At 55.7% G+C, this 15656-nt stretch overlaps 1 protein-coding gene across 1 annotated transcript in view; it reads left to right on the forward strand.

Moving 5' to 3' along the window:
* The window catches only part of WASF2 (WASP family member 2), a 29638-nt gene extending 24404 nt beyond the window's left edge, over positions 1-5234 (forward strand). Inside the window, exons 7-10 of the mRNA XM_082493961.1 lie at positions 115-245; positions 1801-1956; positions 3714-4234; positions 4719-5234. Coding sequence (XP_082350087.1) covers positions 115-245; positions 1801-1956; positions 3714-4234; positions 4719-4876 — 966 coding nt within the window. The 3' untranslated portion in view covers positions 4877-5234. The remainder of the gene's footprint in view (positions 1-114; positions 246-1800; positions 1957-3713; positions 4235-4718) is intronic.
* Positions 5235-15656: the final 10422 nt, after the last annotated feature.

A 15656-nucleotide genomic window follows, 5' to 3' on the forward strand; every position in this document is an offset into this window, starting at 1 on the left:
TGGCCCTCTTTGAGAACATGTCTTCTTGAAACTGCTACAGCTCTGTGCTATCCCTCCCTGTTCCCAGTGAGTTTAAAGCAAAATAAGGTTTCTGTTTGATTCCTCCTCCCTTAGAAAGAGAAAAAGGAGAATCCGAACCGAGGAAATGTGAATCCGCGGAAAATCAAGACCCGGAAAGAAGAGTGGGAGAAGCTGAAAATGGGACAAGAATTTGTTGAGTCAAAGGACAAACACGGTCCTGCTGGGTAAGCAAGTCTGGGGCTCTGTTCGGCTCCCTAGCGAGGGGGAGCGGGCGGGCGTTGTTGATTATAATGCAGTTCACCCTGCTCTGCAGCTTCTCCAGATCTGCTGCACAGTGCGGATCGATACTGCCACTAATCAGATTCTCCAAAGTAAATCCGTCTGCTGATTTAAAATTTGCTAAATAAATCAGGGAGCTACACGGTTTGAACAAGGTGGCAGGAACAGCTTCGGTAGCGAGTCTGCTCTCGGCTGCCTGTCTTGTGGGCACAGAAGTGTTGAGAGCTTTGGCTCCCTACCCCAGCGTGATGCCCTTCCCATCACACCCAGCCTCTGGGCCTTACGCTGAGGAGCGGGGTGGCATCTCGGTGGTATTGTGTGATTGCTTTGTTACATTTCACAAATGGCACTTCACACCCTAAAGTTGAAGCGGGGGCTGTCCCCATCCAAGTATTTCAAGCTACAGATCTCTCTTTAGCGCTTCTGGCTTGGGAATTCATTTAACTTTTGACACTAGCAAGGCTGGAAGCAGACCGAATTCCCCACAATGCACTTCTCGTTTGCTCACTCCTTGCAGCTTCCTTTCATATAAGAAAAATCTCTCTTTAAATCACACTCTCCAGCTAAAAATAAAACTTGCTTTTAGTTTAATAGGAGAACAGGTTTGGTTTCTAGCAGAGGAATTGAGCAGCACAACAGCACCATTTTCTTGCTCTTCTGATTTCTCGTGGAAGTGTGTTCATGCAGTTGAATTCAGCTGAGGTCCAGAGTCCCCAAGAGTGGGGTGGTTCACCCCACAGTGAAATGAGCTCATTGAACGTTGAGTGTGAGAGTGGTCTCTTTCTTCAGTACTGTTTCAGCTCTGGATACTTGCTTTTAATGGTGCTGCTGTTTCTTGGGTTCTTTTTGATAGTCTGTTCTCAAGCTTATTTTCCAACATCTTTGAGTACCTCTTCTTTTTTGCTGCTGGTGATACCAAATGTAACGGGGAGTCCTTCAAGTCCAAACTGGCCAAAACACCCTCTTACAAATGTTTTTTTGTTTTCTAGAATCAAACGTTAAGAAACATATTTTTTATTTTGGTGTTTTCTTGTTCACTAAAATAGATACTCATGCTGTTCTGCTGTGTGGTAGCAATAAACAAACATGGGAGCATGGGAGCACCTGGGCAAATTCTAGCCAAAGAATTCGGCAGAGCAAAGTAATGCAGCTGTACCTGGCTCTTCATAGAGGATGCTTTGAGAAACAGAGACTTTATTTTTCAAATGTTGCTTTAAGGTTTTGTTTTGTGTATCCTGTTGTGGTGGTTGATAAGGTCCCACCTAAAGGCAGGTCCCACTGTGCTGGGAAAAGCCATTCCTGCTAGAAAACCTCATTTCTAAAAACTGCAGGTTGATCCATCCACTTGGTTAATACCGCTGCCCTTTGGTGGTTGAACTGCTGCACAGTTGTTTGTTGTAACCCTTCCAGGAGGCAGTGCTCTTGTGAGCGAGGGGACAAATAAGCTTTAGACATCGCCTTGAACTCTTTAAATAAATTGCTTGTTTTGCTTTCACTCAGGTACCCCTCTAATATGGTGTATCAGAACGGCAGCATCGGTTCAAACGAAAGCATGGACGTGAACTGCTACCCGCCACCGCCGCAGACTGACTCTATTGTGCCACCACCTCCTTCATTCCCAGATGACAGCCTGCCTCCACCCCCGGTGGAATTTAGGTAAGCCTACGGGATCCCTTCTGTCACCAAGGAGTAGTAGGTGGTGTAAAAGGATGACATGAGACAGGCTGAGATAGTTCAGCATAACTTCCTAGCGGGTGTTGTATGGGAACCAGAATGCTCCTGTCTGGAGGGGAAGTGCAACTGCAGGCAGGGACAGAGGCACAGGCAGCACAGCTCTCCATAAATCCCAGCCACTGTCATTGCTCACATACAGAACAGGAGAACGGGCTTGGGCGAGAACTAGAGCAGACTGACTTCACTTTCTAGAAGAGTGGGGTCCCAATTAACGGACTGGCTCCATTGCATGAGTTTTCCAATGCAGTTGTCCCAGAGCATATAGACTTGTGTGCCTGGTAGTTGTTTTTTGCACAGCTCTTTCGCCTCTGTTTTTCGTTACCATTTGCCTTATGATTTTTAACAAAATCACAAAGTGGGTGCTGACAACGTAGCTATAGTTAAATTTAAAGGACTTGAGCGCACCAGCTGACTTCTTCCCAGAGACTTTAGTGCAAGTTCAGGGCAGCTGCTTTGTATTGGATGAAATGGTGACTTCCAGTCATCTCTAGTGATGAGAATTATGGTCCAGCAGTGGCTCAAGACACAAAGGCTGAAACAAGAGAGTAGCTTTTTTTTTTTTTAAAAGCAGCAAAAGAGAGTCAAAAAGTAACAGGAGGAAGTATGTCTGATAGACAGGACTGCGTTGGCTTGTCTCCATTTTATCCAAAGGCAGCAATGCTGCAGAAAAGGCTCTTCTGATGTGTCAGAGAGACCAAGCGCTCCACTCTGCAGCATGTTCCTCTAGGGCAGAGCAGAAACGAGCTTTCAGATGAAGCTATGCTGCCTTATGCAGTTGCTTAGATCTCTGCCTAGCCACAGAGATCTCCCCTCTCTGGTTTTGTTTTGGTGGTTGTTTTTAAAGAACCCTGGGAGCTAGGTTTGATCTCCAGTAGCCTGTCTTGGATCTGTGTACTGTTAAAAATTGTGACGTTTTTGTGGCACATGTATCTTATTTTTCTCTTACCGTGGAAGGAGGTGTAGGTTTAGGGGCTCTTTTACACATACATAAGGTATTACAGTACCTTACGGACAGTAGTGTTTTCAGGTATAAACCCAGCTTCCATAAATGGGAGATTCAGTCACTCATGAATCAATGCTTTCCTTAAGAGCATGTTGGGTTTCCATGTCTTCCTCTTCACTCCCCACGGCGAGCTATGAGACATGGATGCTGCACTCCAGCTTTGAGCCGTGGAATCCGGTGAAGAGATCTGTTCCTAGCAGGTGTTCAAAGCATATGCTTTCCTGGCACACCCACCAGTCCTTGTGCGATTTATCATGGTAGACATCCCTGCTTGGTGTGTCGTGAGTCTGACCTCAGTGTGGAGGGGTAGTGGCTTGCACTGCTGCAGGAGCTCTTAAGGCAGGAGGCTGCTCTGAGCTCAGACGCGATGCCTGGCCTCTGGCGGAGAGGTGAGATGGCTCATGTTCTTGTCAGCTTGGGAGATGGGACGGATGATAGCATTTCTGCCAGTCCTCAGAAGCTTTCCTTTGTTCTGGTGGTGTATGCCAAAAGAAACACGACAAGGGAACTAAAACCAAGGAGTGAGCTCTCATAGAAACACCAGATAAAGCTGGAACTTAGATTTTTGTCTGGCCTGCAACAAACACACATGATTTGCATTAACACTGAGATTGTACAGTCTAATCTGGCCTCAGAGCTAACAGCCTTATTTCTCTCTCTCCTTCTGTTGCAACAGCTATCCTGTAGACAACCAAAGAGGTTCTGGTTCTGGAGGGACCAAACGATCCAGCCTGGTTAGCCCAAGTCACCCACCACCAGCTCCTCCCATCGGATCCCCTACAGCAGCCAGGCCGGGCTTTGCTCCCCCTCCGGCACCACCTCCACCACCACCGCTGATGGGAAGCACCCCCCCTCCACCACCTCCCATGGGCTTCCCATCCCCGGGAACCCCACCGCCACCCTCGCCCCCTTCTTTCCCTCCTCACCCCGAGTTTGCTGCCCCACCGCCACCACCGCCTCCTCCAGCAGTCGAATATGCCAGCGTGCTCCCACCTCCGCTGCCGCAGCCGGGCAGTGGGAGCGCACCGCCTCCCCCTCCACCACCGCCTCCTCCTGGCCCACCGCCTCTGTCTTCCAGCGGCCTGGATGGTCCCCCACCCCCTCCTCCACCCTCAGACACTTCCGCCTCCAAGCCCAAGTCATCCTTGCCTGCGGTTAGCGATGCCAGGAGTGATCTACTTTCAGCTATTCGTCAAGGTAGGGTTTTCTTTCAATACCAACTTTCTCTTTTTCCTCTGGAAAAACCCCACAGTACCCGAGTGCGAGCGCTTGGGAGCCATCTCATGAGGAGTGGTGTGACTGCCTCCCTACTTGTGACTTGTCCCTTGTGGCCCCTCCTTGCCTGCCCACCCTGGTGACCACCTCTCTAGGTTTTATGCCTTCACCTGCACCTTTGGAGACGGCAGTGCTGGAATTGGTGTGGGAGTTTGTGAGGGGATTGAGCGGCAGTGGTGTAACCCCTCAGAGGAGCACGGAAACGATTCTCTTCCCATCCCTCCTGCCCACCCAGCCTGTTCTGGCTGTCATTCACCATCAGTGTCATCCCACAGCATGTCCGATGCTCACTGGCAGAGGACAGGCTGCCTTGCTCAGAGGATTGTGTCAAAGGGATGGCTGCTTTGGAGATTTCAGTGTGACCAAAGCCTTTGCATGATCCCCTCTGTTGCCTTCTTCCCAACAGGCTTCCAGCTCCGCAAGGTGGAGGAGCAGCGGGAACAGGAGAAGCGGGACGTTGTGGGCAATGATGTGGCAACCATCCTGTCACGCCGCATCGCTGTGGAGTACAGCGACTCTGAGGATGACTCTTCAGAGTTCGATGAGGACGAATGGTCGGATTAGCCATGGTCCCGTCCCTTTCTTCCCCTTCTCTCCTGGGTTAACATCTTCTCAACGAATCAGGTGGCCAAACCTTCCACCACTTCCTTTTTCATCCTGTAACCAAAGATGTGCCAAGGGTTTTCAGACAACCAGCAGCATATCTCCCCTCTCCCTCCCCCTCCGGCTTTGGCAGGACTTTGTGCTCTGCCTTTCCAAAAGGTCTCCTCACGGACGCTGAGGATGCGGTGTTGGGATTTAGCTGGAGGGGGTGTAACGGTTGCTTATTTAAAAGAGAGCTAAACCTCCAGATTCTCGATGCCACCAGGCAGAGCACATATAAACCCTCCATCCTGAGGGATTTTTAAAGTAAAGATGGATGATCCTGTTGCGGCCGCGTGGCCTTTCAGATGAAGGACATTTTCAGCTAGTTTTCTCATTGCAACAGCAGACAGTTGATCTGACGGCTCTTCCTTTCCAGTGAATACTGGCAGTGCTGCAAGAAAATGGGCTTTAAATGTCTGTTCTCTGCTGCGTCCCACTGTCAAATAACCAGTTTTTGGCAACAGTGCACAATTCTTTCCCCTCTGACCCCCTAGTATTATTTCCAGACTACCCTGTGTGGGGTGCGCTTCCTGGCTCTGGGGCCGTGGAGTGCATTGGGTGCAATGTGAGGAGGGACTTTGTATTTTATTTTAAAAGCTGCCTTTACCTTCCTCAAATCTCCTGGACTGTTTCGCCAAGTCTGCCAAAGGAGACTTGCACAAAGGGATGCAAAGCCGGGGCGGAACAGTTACTGGGCTTCCCGCTTCTGGGAGAGCGGAGCCACTGCCCCACTGAGACACATCTGTGTGGTCAGCGCTGAGCGGTGGCGAAACTCCGCTTTGCTGATTTCTCTAATTCATGCTGAGAGCGTGTTTTTTTTTTTTTTTTAAAAAAAAAAAAAAGAAATTTAAAAGTGCCTAGAGTGGGGAGATGGGGTGGGAGGGGTTCTCTGAACACTGGGCACTTTGGTGATCTTTGGCCTGTTTGGGGCAATGCTGCGGTCAGTTTGGAGAGGTGCTTTTTCTAGCGGGGTGACCATACTTTTTACACAGGGATTTGAGTAGCAGAAAATGCTGGTATTACCTTTGCTTCCTTCTCCCTTCCGCGTAAGGAGGGGAGTTTGCGTGCCTAAAAACATCTAGTGTGTGAACTGAGTTGCCCATCAGTTACATCAGACCTAACCTACATTGTTTCCCATAATTTTGTTGTTATAATTCATTAGTTAATTTTAAGAAAATGTTTCTTCTCGCTAACCCTGTGAATTCCCAGGCTGCTCACTACGGATACAGTACTGGCAGAGGGAGAAAATGGTGAACTTGAACTAGGTGACCTAGGTTTTATTGCTGTTTTATATTACCTTACATAGAATAAGTATAGCTTGGAAATCTAGAAACAGATACCCCCGATGCTACGGATGTGTGTTTTAATTTGGACGTGACTCTCTCAGTCAGGGTTATGCGAGAAAACAATTCCAAAGCCTTTTGGAGATTGTGGGTCCAGCTGTTGTGGGGTGGGACCAGCTGCACGTCCCATTAAGACCAACTCTCCAACCTCTTTGCCTTTCCTATTGTAAAGTATTTTGCCAGCCTGTGCCTGTTGTTTCTTCTCTGGCTTGCCGCGTTTAATGATGTTGCTGATACCTGGAACGCCAGGCCCAGCCCGAGGCTGCCAGGTTGCTGAAAATCCTTCTTGGGGTTTGATTGATGGCTTCAGTTTGTGCCATCGAGTTCTTACCGATTTCTTGTGTGTGTGTGTGCCTGCATTTTTAATCTTTGACTGAGCAGATAAGGGCCTGGAGGATGGGCTTTTCTGGGGTGCGGATCAAGCTGAGATCCAGTGCGACCCTGAGCGCAATCAGGAGAGATTTACTGGACTGCTGCACCATCAGATTTTTGTCTGCAAAGCGGCTGCCAGGCAGGATGCAAAGGGCGTAGAGGGTGAGGCGTCCCGATGGGCTGGGAACATCTGAGCAGCAGCGCTAGTTCCAGGTTCTGGAAGAGGGAGCAAACCCCTCGAGTGCCAGTGAGCCACGGTGCAGTGGAGGGACTTGGAAATGCAAAGTGATTATCGCTGCAAGCTGGGTAAGGGGGGTTAGAGGAGAATCGCTGCCGCTTGTTTTTCTGCTCTTTCTGTAAGCATCCTCCTCTGGCTTCTCTCGGAGACAGGTTCCTGGGGAAAACGGACCTTTAAGCTAACCCGGGCTGACAGCATTATCACACAGGGAAGCGAGGAGCTCGCAAATGCCAAACCTGGGTTAATTTTAAATTGCCTTAACTAGACTTGGCCCCTGTTGGGAGAGGGGAGCGCGTATTCCTGTCGTGTGAAATACAGAAAAGTGCCATATTCTCTGTGACCCAGACGGATGGTCTGTCAGGCAGGGCCGTGCCTCGGGGCGTTGGGGACACGGGTTGCCCCACGCGCTGCCTGTTGCACAAGGATGCTGTGTGGGCGATCAGGCAGGGCCGCGGGTGGAGTCGGCTCCTCCGACTGCCTGGCCCGCTCGCAAGGCGCTCCTGGCAGCGGCAGGGACGCTGCTTTGTCCGTGCAAGTCTGCTGTAACCACCCTCTGCTTTCAAACTGGCATCCCGAGGTGAGAATCAAAACTGCTGGATCCTAAACAGGAGGGTTGTGGACGGGTAGGGAGGGTTGGTCGTGTTGTTTTGTTGTTGTGTTTGGGTTTTGATTATTTTTTTTTTTTTTAAATCTCATTTTATTGCAAAAAGAAGTGGTATGAGCCTAGCATGGAGATCCCTGAGAAACAACTGGTGTAAAGTGACCCTCTTTTGAGTAGCGTTGCAAAATCGCAGAGCGCTGGGCCACCAAGTAAGCTTAATATTTCTTAAACCAGTAGGGGAAGAGGAGAGGTGCCAAAAACAACCTTTGCGAGGCAGCGCAGCTGTGCTGGCACTGCCGGGCTGCCGCCCCGCGCAGACCGAGGGCCTGTGCTGGACTCCTCTGCCATCTTTGTCATTTCGTGTTAACTTACTCCATCCTCCCCTTTTCCCGCGGAAGGCCGGGTCGAACGGCACGGCGGGCGAACCTCAAGCATTTCACAAAGCCAAAAAGCGAGAGCTGGCAGCCAGGCTCAATCCCCGTCTTTCCATTTCAGCCCGACCCGTGTCCGTACGGAGCCGCGACAGCCGTTTCTCCCATCCCGGGAGTCCTTTGCTCAGGGCGGGCTTGTTCCCTCCCCGCGTACAGCGAGTTTGGGCAGGCCGCCGCTGCCTTCCCCTTCCTGCTGCCGTGTTCCTGGTTAAACATTCTCCCGGTGTCTTCGCCCGCAGTGCTTGGCTGCTGCTCCCGGCAGCCTTTTCCCCCGCTCTGCTGCCGCCCCCCTCGCAGGGAAAGCCTGGTCCCGGCTCCCCGGGCTCTGCCTGGAGCCTCCGCCGCAGTCGGTGACCTTCACCGCTTTCTCCTCTCCTTATCAGACCCAAAGCACCAGACCAGATTGAGGGAAAGGGGCTCTTGGAGGTCCCAGATGGCCGAGAAACTGTGCGGAGTGCCATTTCAGGGAAAGGAATTTTTTTTTTCTTTTTTTTTTTTTTTTTATTTTTCAGTCTGTGAACTTAAATTTAACGTGTCTCTTTGGAAAGTACCTGCCCTTGAGGGGTTCCGGGGGAGTGGGGGGGGGGGGGGGGGGGGAGAACTGGCTGACAGGGCCCAGCGTGGGGCAGATGCAGCTGCCCCCCCCCCCCCCCCCCGGGTCAGGTTTCTTTGCTGTTGGATTTCGGGGAAAGGGGGGGGAGTGTGTTTTTTCTTCTCTTCCTTTTTAAACAAAGCCTTGAAGTGGGAAGTGGATCCAATGTTTTTATTACTGTATTAACGTTCGTTTTAATTCATTTCAGAAACTAACCCATTTTTCTTCTTGATTAGAATGTCATAGAATTAGACAAGCTGTAACCCTCCTGAAGTGCCTTATTTTCCTACATGATATAAATATATTTATAAGAGTAATTATTCCACTTGTATCTTAGGGGTTTATTGCTGAGCAGAAGATGTGGTGGGAGGAGAGATGGGAAGTGCCCTCGGAGGACCCGGCCAGGCCGGGGGTCGGGAGGGCGATGTGTGACGGATACTCTCAGGGTGTGTGTGTGTGGGGGGGGTTACTCACTTCAGACCAAAGGAGTTTCAGCAGTGAAACTCTGCTTAGAAAAAAGAAAAAGGAAAAAAAAAAAAATATACAAAAACCAAACCAAGCTCAACCTCATGAGCAAAATACTGTAGATTTGTTTGGTTTTTGTACCCCCTGTGAATTAAACACTGATGGCCGGACTCTGCCGCCTCGCGTGCCCGGGGCTGCCGTGGGGGAGCGGGGCCGGGGCCGTACCAGTGCATCCCAGCGCAGACTCGCTGCCTTCTGTTTTCCCGTGTAATGTCTGTCTGTGCTTTTCCCTGTCGGCTCCTGTGTAAGCCAGGCTTTCCTGCTGCTTTTTTTTTTAATTTTTTTTTTTATTTTTAATAATCAGCTCAGTAACCCCTGGATGACGATCCAAATTGCAAATTTTTTTGTAATGTACATGTAAAAAAAAAAAAAAAAAAAAACCAACAAAACCACCAAAACCCAATAATTTTTTTGATCCTTTTTTAAAACTGTAAACTTGATAAAGCCTTTCTATCCAATCAGTGGCTGCGTGTGTTAATCCGGGCGTGTGTTCGGGAGCTGCGGTGTGGTCCTTGGCGCGTGGAAAGTGGCTGGTCCTGGGCAGAGGGGCTGCTGCGCCTCGGCTGTGTGCGACTTCTCGAGCCCAGGGAGGTGCTGGCCCGCCTGAGCGGCTCGTGCCTGTACGCCTCGAGTGTCCTGTAGTGCATCCCGCAGGGCTGCCGGGGCGTTATTTGGGGAGCCTGACTGCACTCGGCGTTTCATCGAGGTGCACCCGGGCTGCGTTCTCTCCACGGGCGCCTGGGCAGAGAGCTGAAGGAAGCCCGCGGGTCCCGAGCTGTCCTGCAAACGCTGTCAGTGCAGAAGCCGCTTCCAGTACCCAAATGCAGCCGTGCCAAGGTGGGGCGAGGATTATGGATGGTGGGTAACGGTGCCAAGTAAGTGCCGTCCCGGAGGAGCTCCCGGCCTGCCCCGTGTGCTCCCTGCCATACGAAATGAGCCCGGGCTCCCATTTTGTGAGAGCAGAGCCACCGCAGCTGGGCTGCGATGAGGCTGCTCCTGCTTTTTTGCCTCCCTTTCAGCTGTTCCGGGTCCCTTCTGCAGTCAATCTGCCTGGCCCCAGCCGCAGCCCCTGTGGCTCCTGGCCCTGGTTTGGGGTGCTTTGTCTGGGCTGGGTATGCCAACCTCTTGTGCGGGTGTATTTTCTTGCCGGTCGGTGGAGAGCAACAAAAGGATCCGTCCCCGCTGCTCCTCGTCCCTGCTTTTACCGCGAGCTTCGCTCTGCCAAATTCCCTTGGCTTCTAGGAGACACCCGTGCGCTCGCTCCGCAGCGCTGTGCCTTTCTTGGCTGACAATAGTCCCTGGCTGCAAAACCTCATTAGATTAATTGGCCTTGCCAGCTTCTGAACAAGCAAGCCCTTTAGTCGTGCTGGGGCGCAGAGGGCAGGGGAAGGAGGGATCTCGTGGGCTTCCACGCTCCCCGGCACTACATGTCCCAGCTCTCGGCTCCATCTGGGATCCGGACGGAGCAGCCGGTGCCCCCGGGGTGTGGCTGTGGCCGGGGCAAACTTGGTGCCTCTGCTTTTTTTTTTTGGGAGGATACCTGCTAGCACACAGCCCTGCTCTTGGGGCACCAGCCCTTGAAAGCCATCTCTGGCCATCGGAGGGGGTGTGTATCGGTGAGTGTCCTGTGGGTTTACCCCCCCTGAAAGACAGACGGGGGAAGTCAGTGCCAAATCCACCTTCCTATGTAGCCCGCCTGCCCCTGGCGAGATCACCGGGCCCCACGCTTCACCCTCCGCCAGCAACCCACGGAGCCGGGGAGAGCTCCTGGGGACGGCGGAGCCGCTGCTCCCCGGCCTGGCGTTCAGCTCAGCGCAGGGAGGAGCAGCCCAGCGGCGAGGCCGAGCGCGTGTCGGTGCCCGAGCCCTTTCCGTGAGCAGCCGTTCCCTATGGCGGAGCTGCTGCAGCTGGGGCAGAGTCTCCGGGGCTCTGCTGTGCCGCGGCACCCTGGCCTTGGCCCCAGCCTTTGATGTGTTTGCCTGTCTCTCTTCCACCGGGCTCGGCACCGCATCACAGCTGGCCGCGCTCCGGCTTCACAGGAGCCCCTGTCTCCAAAGACCTATTTAATTTTCTCCTTCAAGGTGGTGTTAGCAACACCCAGAAGATGCTGCCGGCTGCCTTGGACGAGTGGGCTGCGTGTCCTTTCCACCACTGACGTCAGCTTCTCTCCCTTAATTCCCCCTCTGGGACCAAAGCGAGTGCAGGCGCTGCCAGCTCCGATCAGCGTTAACAGCCTGCTCTCCCAGTGTGTGGCAGCGCTCTGCCTTGCCAATGTCACCCCCGACTCGCGCTGCCTTCGTTAGCCAAGCGCATCCATGGGTGGTGGGAGAGCACTACCCTCTTCCAACTCCCCGGGAAGGGCCCGCTGCCAGCCGAGAGTCCCCGTTTCTTGCACGTAGGTGTGCTGAGATGGCAGCTCAGCCCCTGTAGAAATGGCTGACTCCTTCTCTCTCACTCTCTTTCTGCCTTTTTTTTTTTTTTTTTTTTTTTTCTCTTTCCCCCCCCCCCCCTCCCTCCTCCCTGCCTTTGCTCTTGCCTACGCCGTTGTGTGTGGGGAAGGCAATCGGCTCCCGTGCTGCGGATGGCTTTATCTGTAACTCTTCCATCTGCTCACAGCAGCTCACAAATAACCACGGGGTGCCAGAGGAATTATGTATTTGGAGCTCAAGTTTCCGCAGTCTGGCAGGGCAGCGGCTCTGCGCCGGGCTCAGCCGCTCCCGCAAAGGCCAGCGCCTGCATGTGGAGGGCTTAAAGCAGCCGGCGCGGAGCTGGAGCTGCGGCCAGGGCCAAATCCCGCTTCTCCGTCGCCGTCTCCGGGCCAGGGGCCAGTCGGACAAAGCCCCAACCCCGAGCCAGAGCGGGAGCCCCGGTGCTCCGCCGGCGGCCCACGGGGAGCAGAGGGTGCTGCCCGCCGCTCGGTGGGCAGCCGAGGGCTCGTGGCACCGCGCCGCCTTCTGCGTCGGGTGATGCTGCAGGAATAAAATGGGAGGTTGACGGGTGCTGGAGACCGACCCCCTTCCCACCCCACTGTTGGCTGTCTCCCGCCCGGAGCAGTGCTTTGGGACAGGCTCTCCTCCTCCCCGCCTGATGTCTCCCGCAGCCACGGCTCCAGTGGTGGCCGGGGACGATGCTCCGCAGCCTGAGCCCCACCGGGAAATGCCTCCCGCTGCCTTCGGCATTTGGTAAAACGCTTACAAGCGGGGCCGCATTTTCTTCATTTCCTGCCTGCTCCCGCTTCCAAGGAAACAAAATTCCCCCAAGCCAGGGCTGAGGTTTCGCGTTTAAATGTAACCCAGGCCAATAACCGGAGCTGCTCAGCCCTCCCCGTGCCCCGACGTTCCCAGCCCGGCGTTCCCAGCCCGGCCCCCCGCAGTGGTGCAGGGGAGAGGGGCGATGTTGGGGCTCGTGGTCCCCGCCGGGACTCGCCCATCACAGGCACCCCAGTAAGTCACTGGGAGCCGAGACCCATCCCCGGGATGCAGTGTGGGGCGATGGGCAGCTCTTGCCTCCGCCCCGGGCAGGTCAGTCGGGGCGCTGGTGGGAGGTTTTGGGGTAACGTTGACCTCCCTCCATCCTCCAAGCTGGCGAAGCCCCCCCTGTTTTCGGCACCGAGGGGAGGGACGGCTCTCGCCTTGCAGGACCCAGCTCTGGCTTTGCTGTGGTTACCACCAGCGCTCTTGCCCGGTGTCCCTGCTCCCGGTGGCGAAGGACGGGCGCTTGGAGCCGTAGCCGAGCCCCGCTGATGCCAAGGGGGGGGAGAGCCTGACCGGGGCAGAGAAGGGGACCAAAACCTGCCCGGAGCCCCGAGCCCCCACTGCGGCACAGCCGGGGTTTGGAGGCGAGAGCTGCCTGTGGCTTACGGCGTCTGCTGGGAGCCGTGGTGCCGGGCAGGGGGTGCCTGGGGGAATCTGGGCCTGCCAGATGTGCGTGCACAGCTGGGAGGATGGCGTGCCCACGCCTTTATCCCCCTCACAGCCTCTTAGCTCCCATTTTAACCCCGAAGCTGGGCCCTCAGTCCCCCCCCCTGAGCCTCTCCTGCGCATCGGCGGCGTGGGGGTGGCTGCTCGGCGCTCGGGCGCCTTCTCGCACGGGTTCGACTATTTTTTCATTCCCACCGCTTTCTGCATCTTTCTCCACCAAAAAAAAAAAAAAAAAGGGAGCAGGCTGGGCCCTGCTGCAGGCTGTTTATCTCCCCGCTCGCTGCCGCCTGCTCCGTCCCCCCGGAGGCCTGGAGCAGCCGGGAATGTCTCCGGACTCGCTATGCCGGGAGAGCCACCGGCAGGACGGCGGGGTCGGGGTCCCCGATTCCTCCAACCCCCACGTTCAGCCTCGGCTTTCCTCACCCGCCCCGGCAGGAGGGAACCGGACACAGGTAGGGGCCGAAGGGAACGTTTCCCAGCCGGGAAGCGGCACCACAAGGGCAGCGACGGCCACTGTGGTGTGTGGTGGCAGCCGGGGACGGCGCTGCGAGGGGTGACATCCTCGGGGGACCCACGGCGGTGGGTGAGAGGGCTGCGGGGGTAGGCAGCCCCTTGGCTTACGTGGTGCCACGCGGCTGGGTCGCGGTGGCTTTTGATGCCGCGCTGTCACTGTGGGCTCACCCCCACGTCCTGAGCGCTGCGAATTTGTGTGTGTGTGTCCCCCCAACACGAATTTGGGAATCCATCAGCTCCGACGCAGTCCTGCCGGGAACCGGGGGGCTGCAGCCCTCTGCCCACCCCACCGCCGGCCACGGTGGGTGGGAGCCGGATGGGGGGCGACCGGCAGACCTGCGTGCTGCTGTCCTTACGCCACGTGCCTGCGCACCCCGCGGCAAACCCCCACGTTGTCAGCGTGTCCCCGGGGGAGGTGACAGGGACCCCCAGGGAGCTGCTCCCTCTGAAGACAGCAGCAGGGGAAGCACAAGGGAGAGAAACGCTATTTAAGCTGCCGTACGGTGTCGACCTAAGAACAACCAGGTATAAACTGCCCGTGGATAAAGCGGGGCTGGGAAATACAGGATTTTTCACTGCCGGGGGAGGTGGGCTCGGGATTTATCCCCTGGATGAAGGATGGAGGGGCCTCAGCTCAGCCCCGGGATGCGACGGGTGTCTTCCACCCCTGAGCTTTGCTCCTTTCCCCTCGGCTTAACCTCAGTGGAGCCCCAAATTTCCCAACCCCATCCCCAGCGCTTGAGCCCGGCACCCGGAGAACAGGAGACATTGGTCTGGGGGTCCTTCAACCCCTCTCCATCCCCATCTCCCCTCCACGCTTGCTGCCATAACCCCTTTCCAGCGCCCAGCAGGGCCGAGAAGCGGCGGGAAATCTTCATTTCCTTTCGCGATAAACAGCCCCAACCCTCGGGGCTGCCACCGGGTCCCCCAGCCCAAGGTGAAGCCAAGCCTGGGGGACCGGCACGCATCCTGCACCGCCCGTGCCGCGGCACCCTGCCCGAGCTCCGGCTGCTCTTCCGCCCTGGGCTCTGCCACATCCCGACGCGTCTGCGGATGCACAAATGCCTGGAAGAAACCTGCCGCTCCCCGAGCGGGGTGGGCAGGGGCACGGGGGGCTCTCGGGGCGCAGAGCCCTGCTACCGGAGGGGATGAGTTGCCCTAATTAGCTTTGCTGTCATTAACCCTGCCTTCCCTGCGTGCGTGGGCAGCGATGATGGGCATCCCAGATCCTGGATGAGCGGCGGTTCTTGCGGCACGGCCACTTTGGTGGGGGGGGGGGGAGGGGGGGTCCTGGGCAGAGCCCCCGAGCCCTCCTGTGCCCCCCTCGCCAGGAGGGGGCCGGGGGTGCCGGCAGCTGCCCGTGACCTTGCTGCGACGGAAGCAGCGATAACGGCACGAGGTTGGACGCGGCCCCTCCGCCTGCCGGGCGCTGCGAGGATGAGGATGGTCAGGGCCCCGGGTGCTGCTCCCCGGGGACGGCTGCTGCTAACATGATGTGATGGGGGGGTGGGGGGGTGGGTGGGGGGGGGTGGCCGAGCTGTCAATTGGGATTTCTTAACTGGGCACGGGGAAACGGAGCCCTGCCTGGACTCGGGGCGACGGCGCGGGGACCTCAACCTGCCCCCCCCCAACATCAAACAGCCGCACCTCGTATCACAAATTACTTTTATTCCCCCCCCCCCCGTTGTAAACAAGAAGCAGCCCCCCCCAACCCCCCCTCTGCAGCACCCTACTGAGGTGTCCCCTTCCCAAGAGGACCTCGTCGCATCCATCTCCATCCCCCAAAATGTGCAAAATCCAGTCCCAGTGCAAATAAAAGGCTTTGGCGGCAGCGGGGGGTAGGGTGGGGGGGTGGGAGGCAGCTCTGGGTGCCATGAAGGAGGGGTGGGGGTGGGGCAGCACCCAGGGGACCCCAAAGCTGCTGGGTTTGGGGGTGCGGAGCCTCCGGCAGCATCCTCTGCCCGAAGGCAGCGAGCACTAGAGGGCAGCAAGTCCCAGCGCTGGGCCGGCGGGAGGGCGGCATGAAAATCATATTAAATAATAATTAAAAATAATAAATAAAAGGATGGACGGCTGGGAGAAGGGGGGGGGAGGGGGGGGGTTGAGTCCCTCCTCCTCCGGCAAACGATTTCCTCCCATCCCCCCCCTCCCCCCATCCTCCTTC

The sequence above is a fragment of the Vanellus vanellus genome (assembly GCF_965231255.1).
Source record: "Vanellus vanellus genome assembly, chromosome: 22".
In the NCBI taxonomy this organism is placed as follows: domain Eukaryota; kingdom Metazoa; phylum Chordata; class Aves; order Charadriiformes; family Charadriidae; genus Vanellus; species Vanellus vanellus.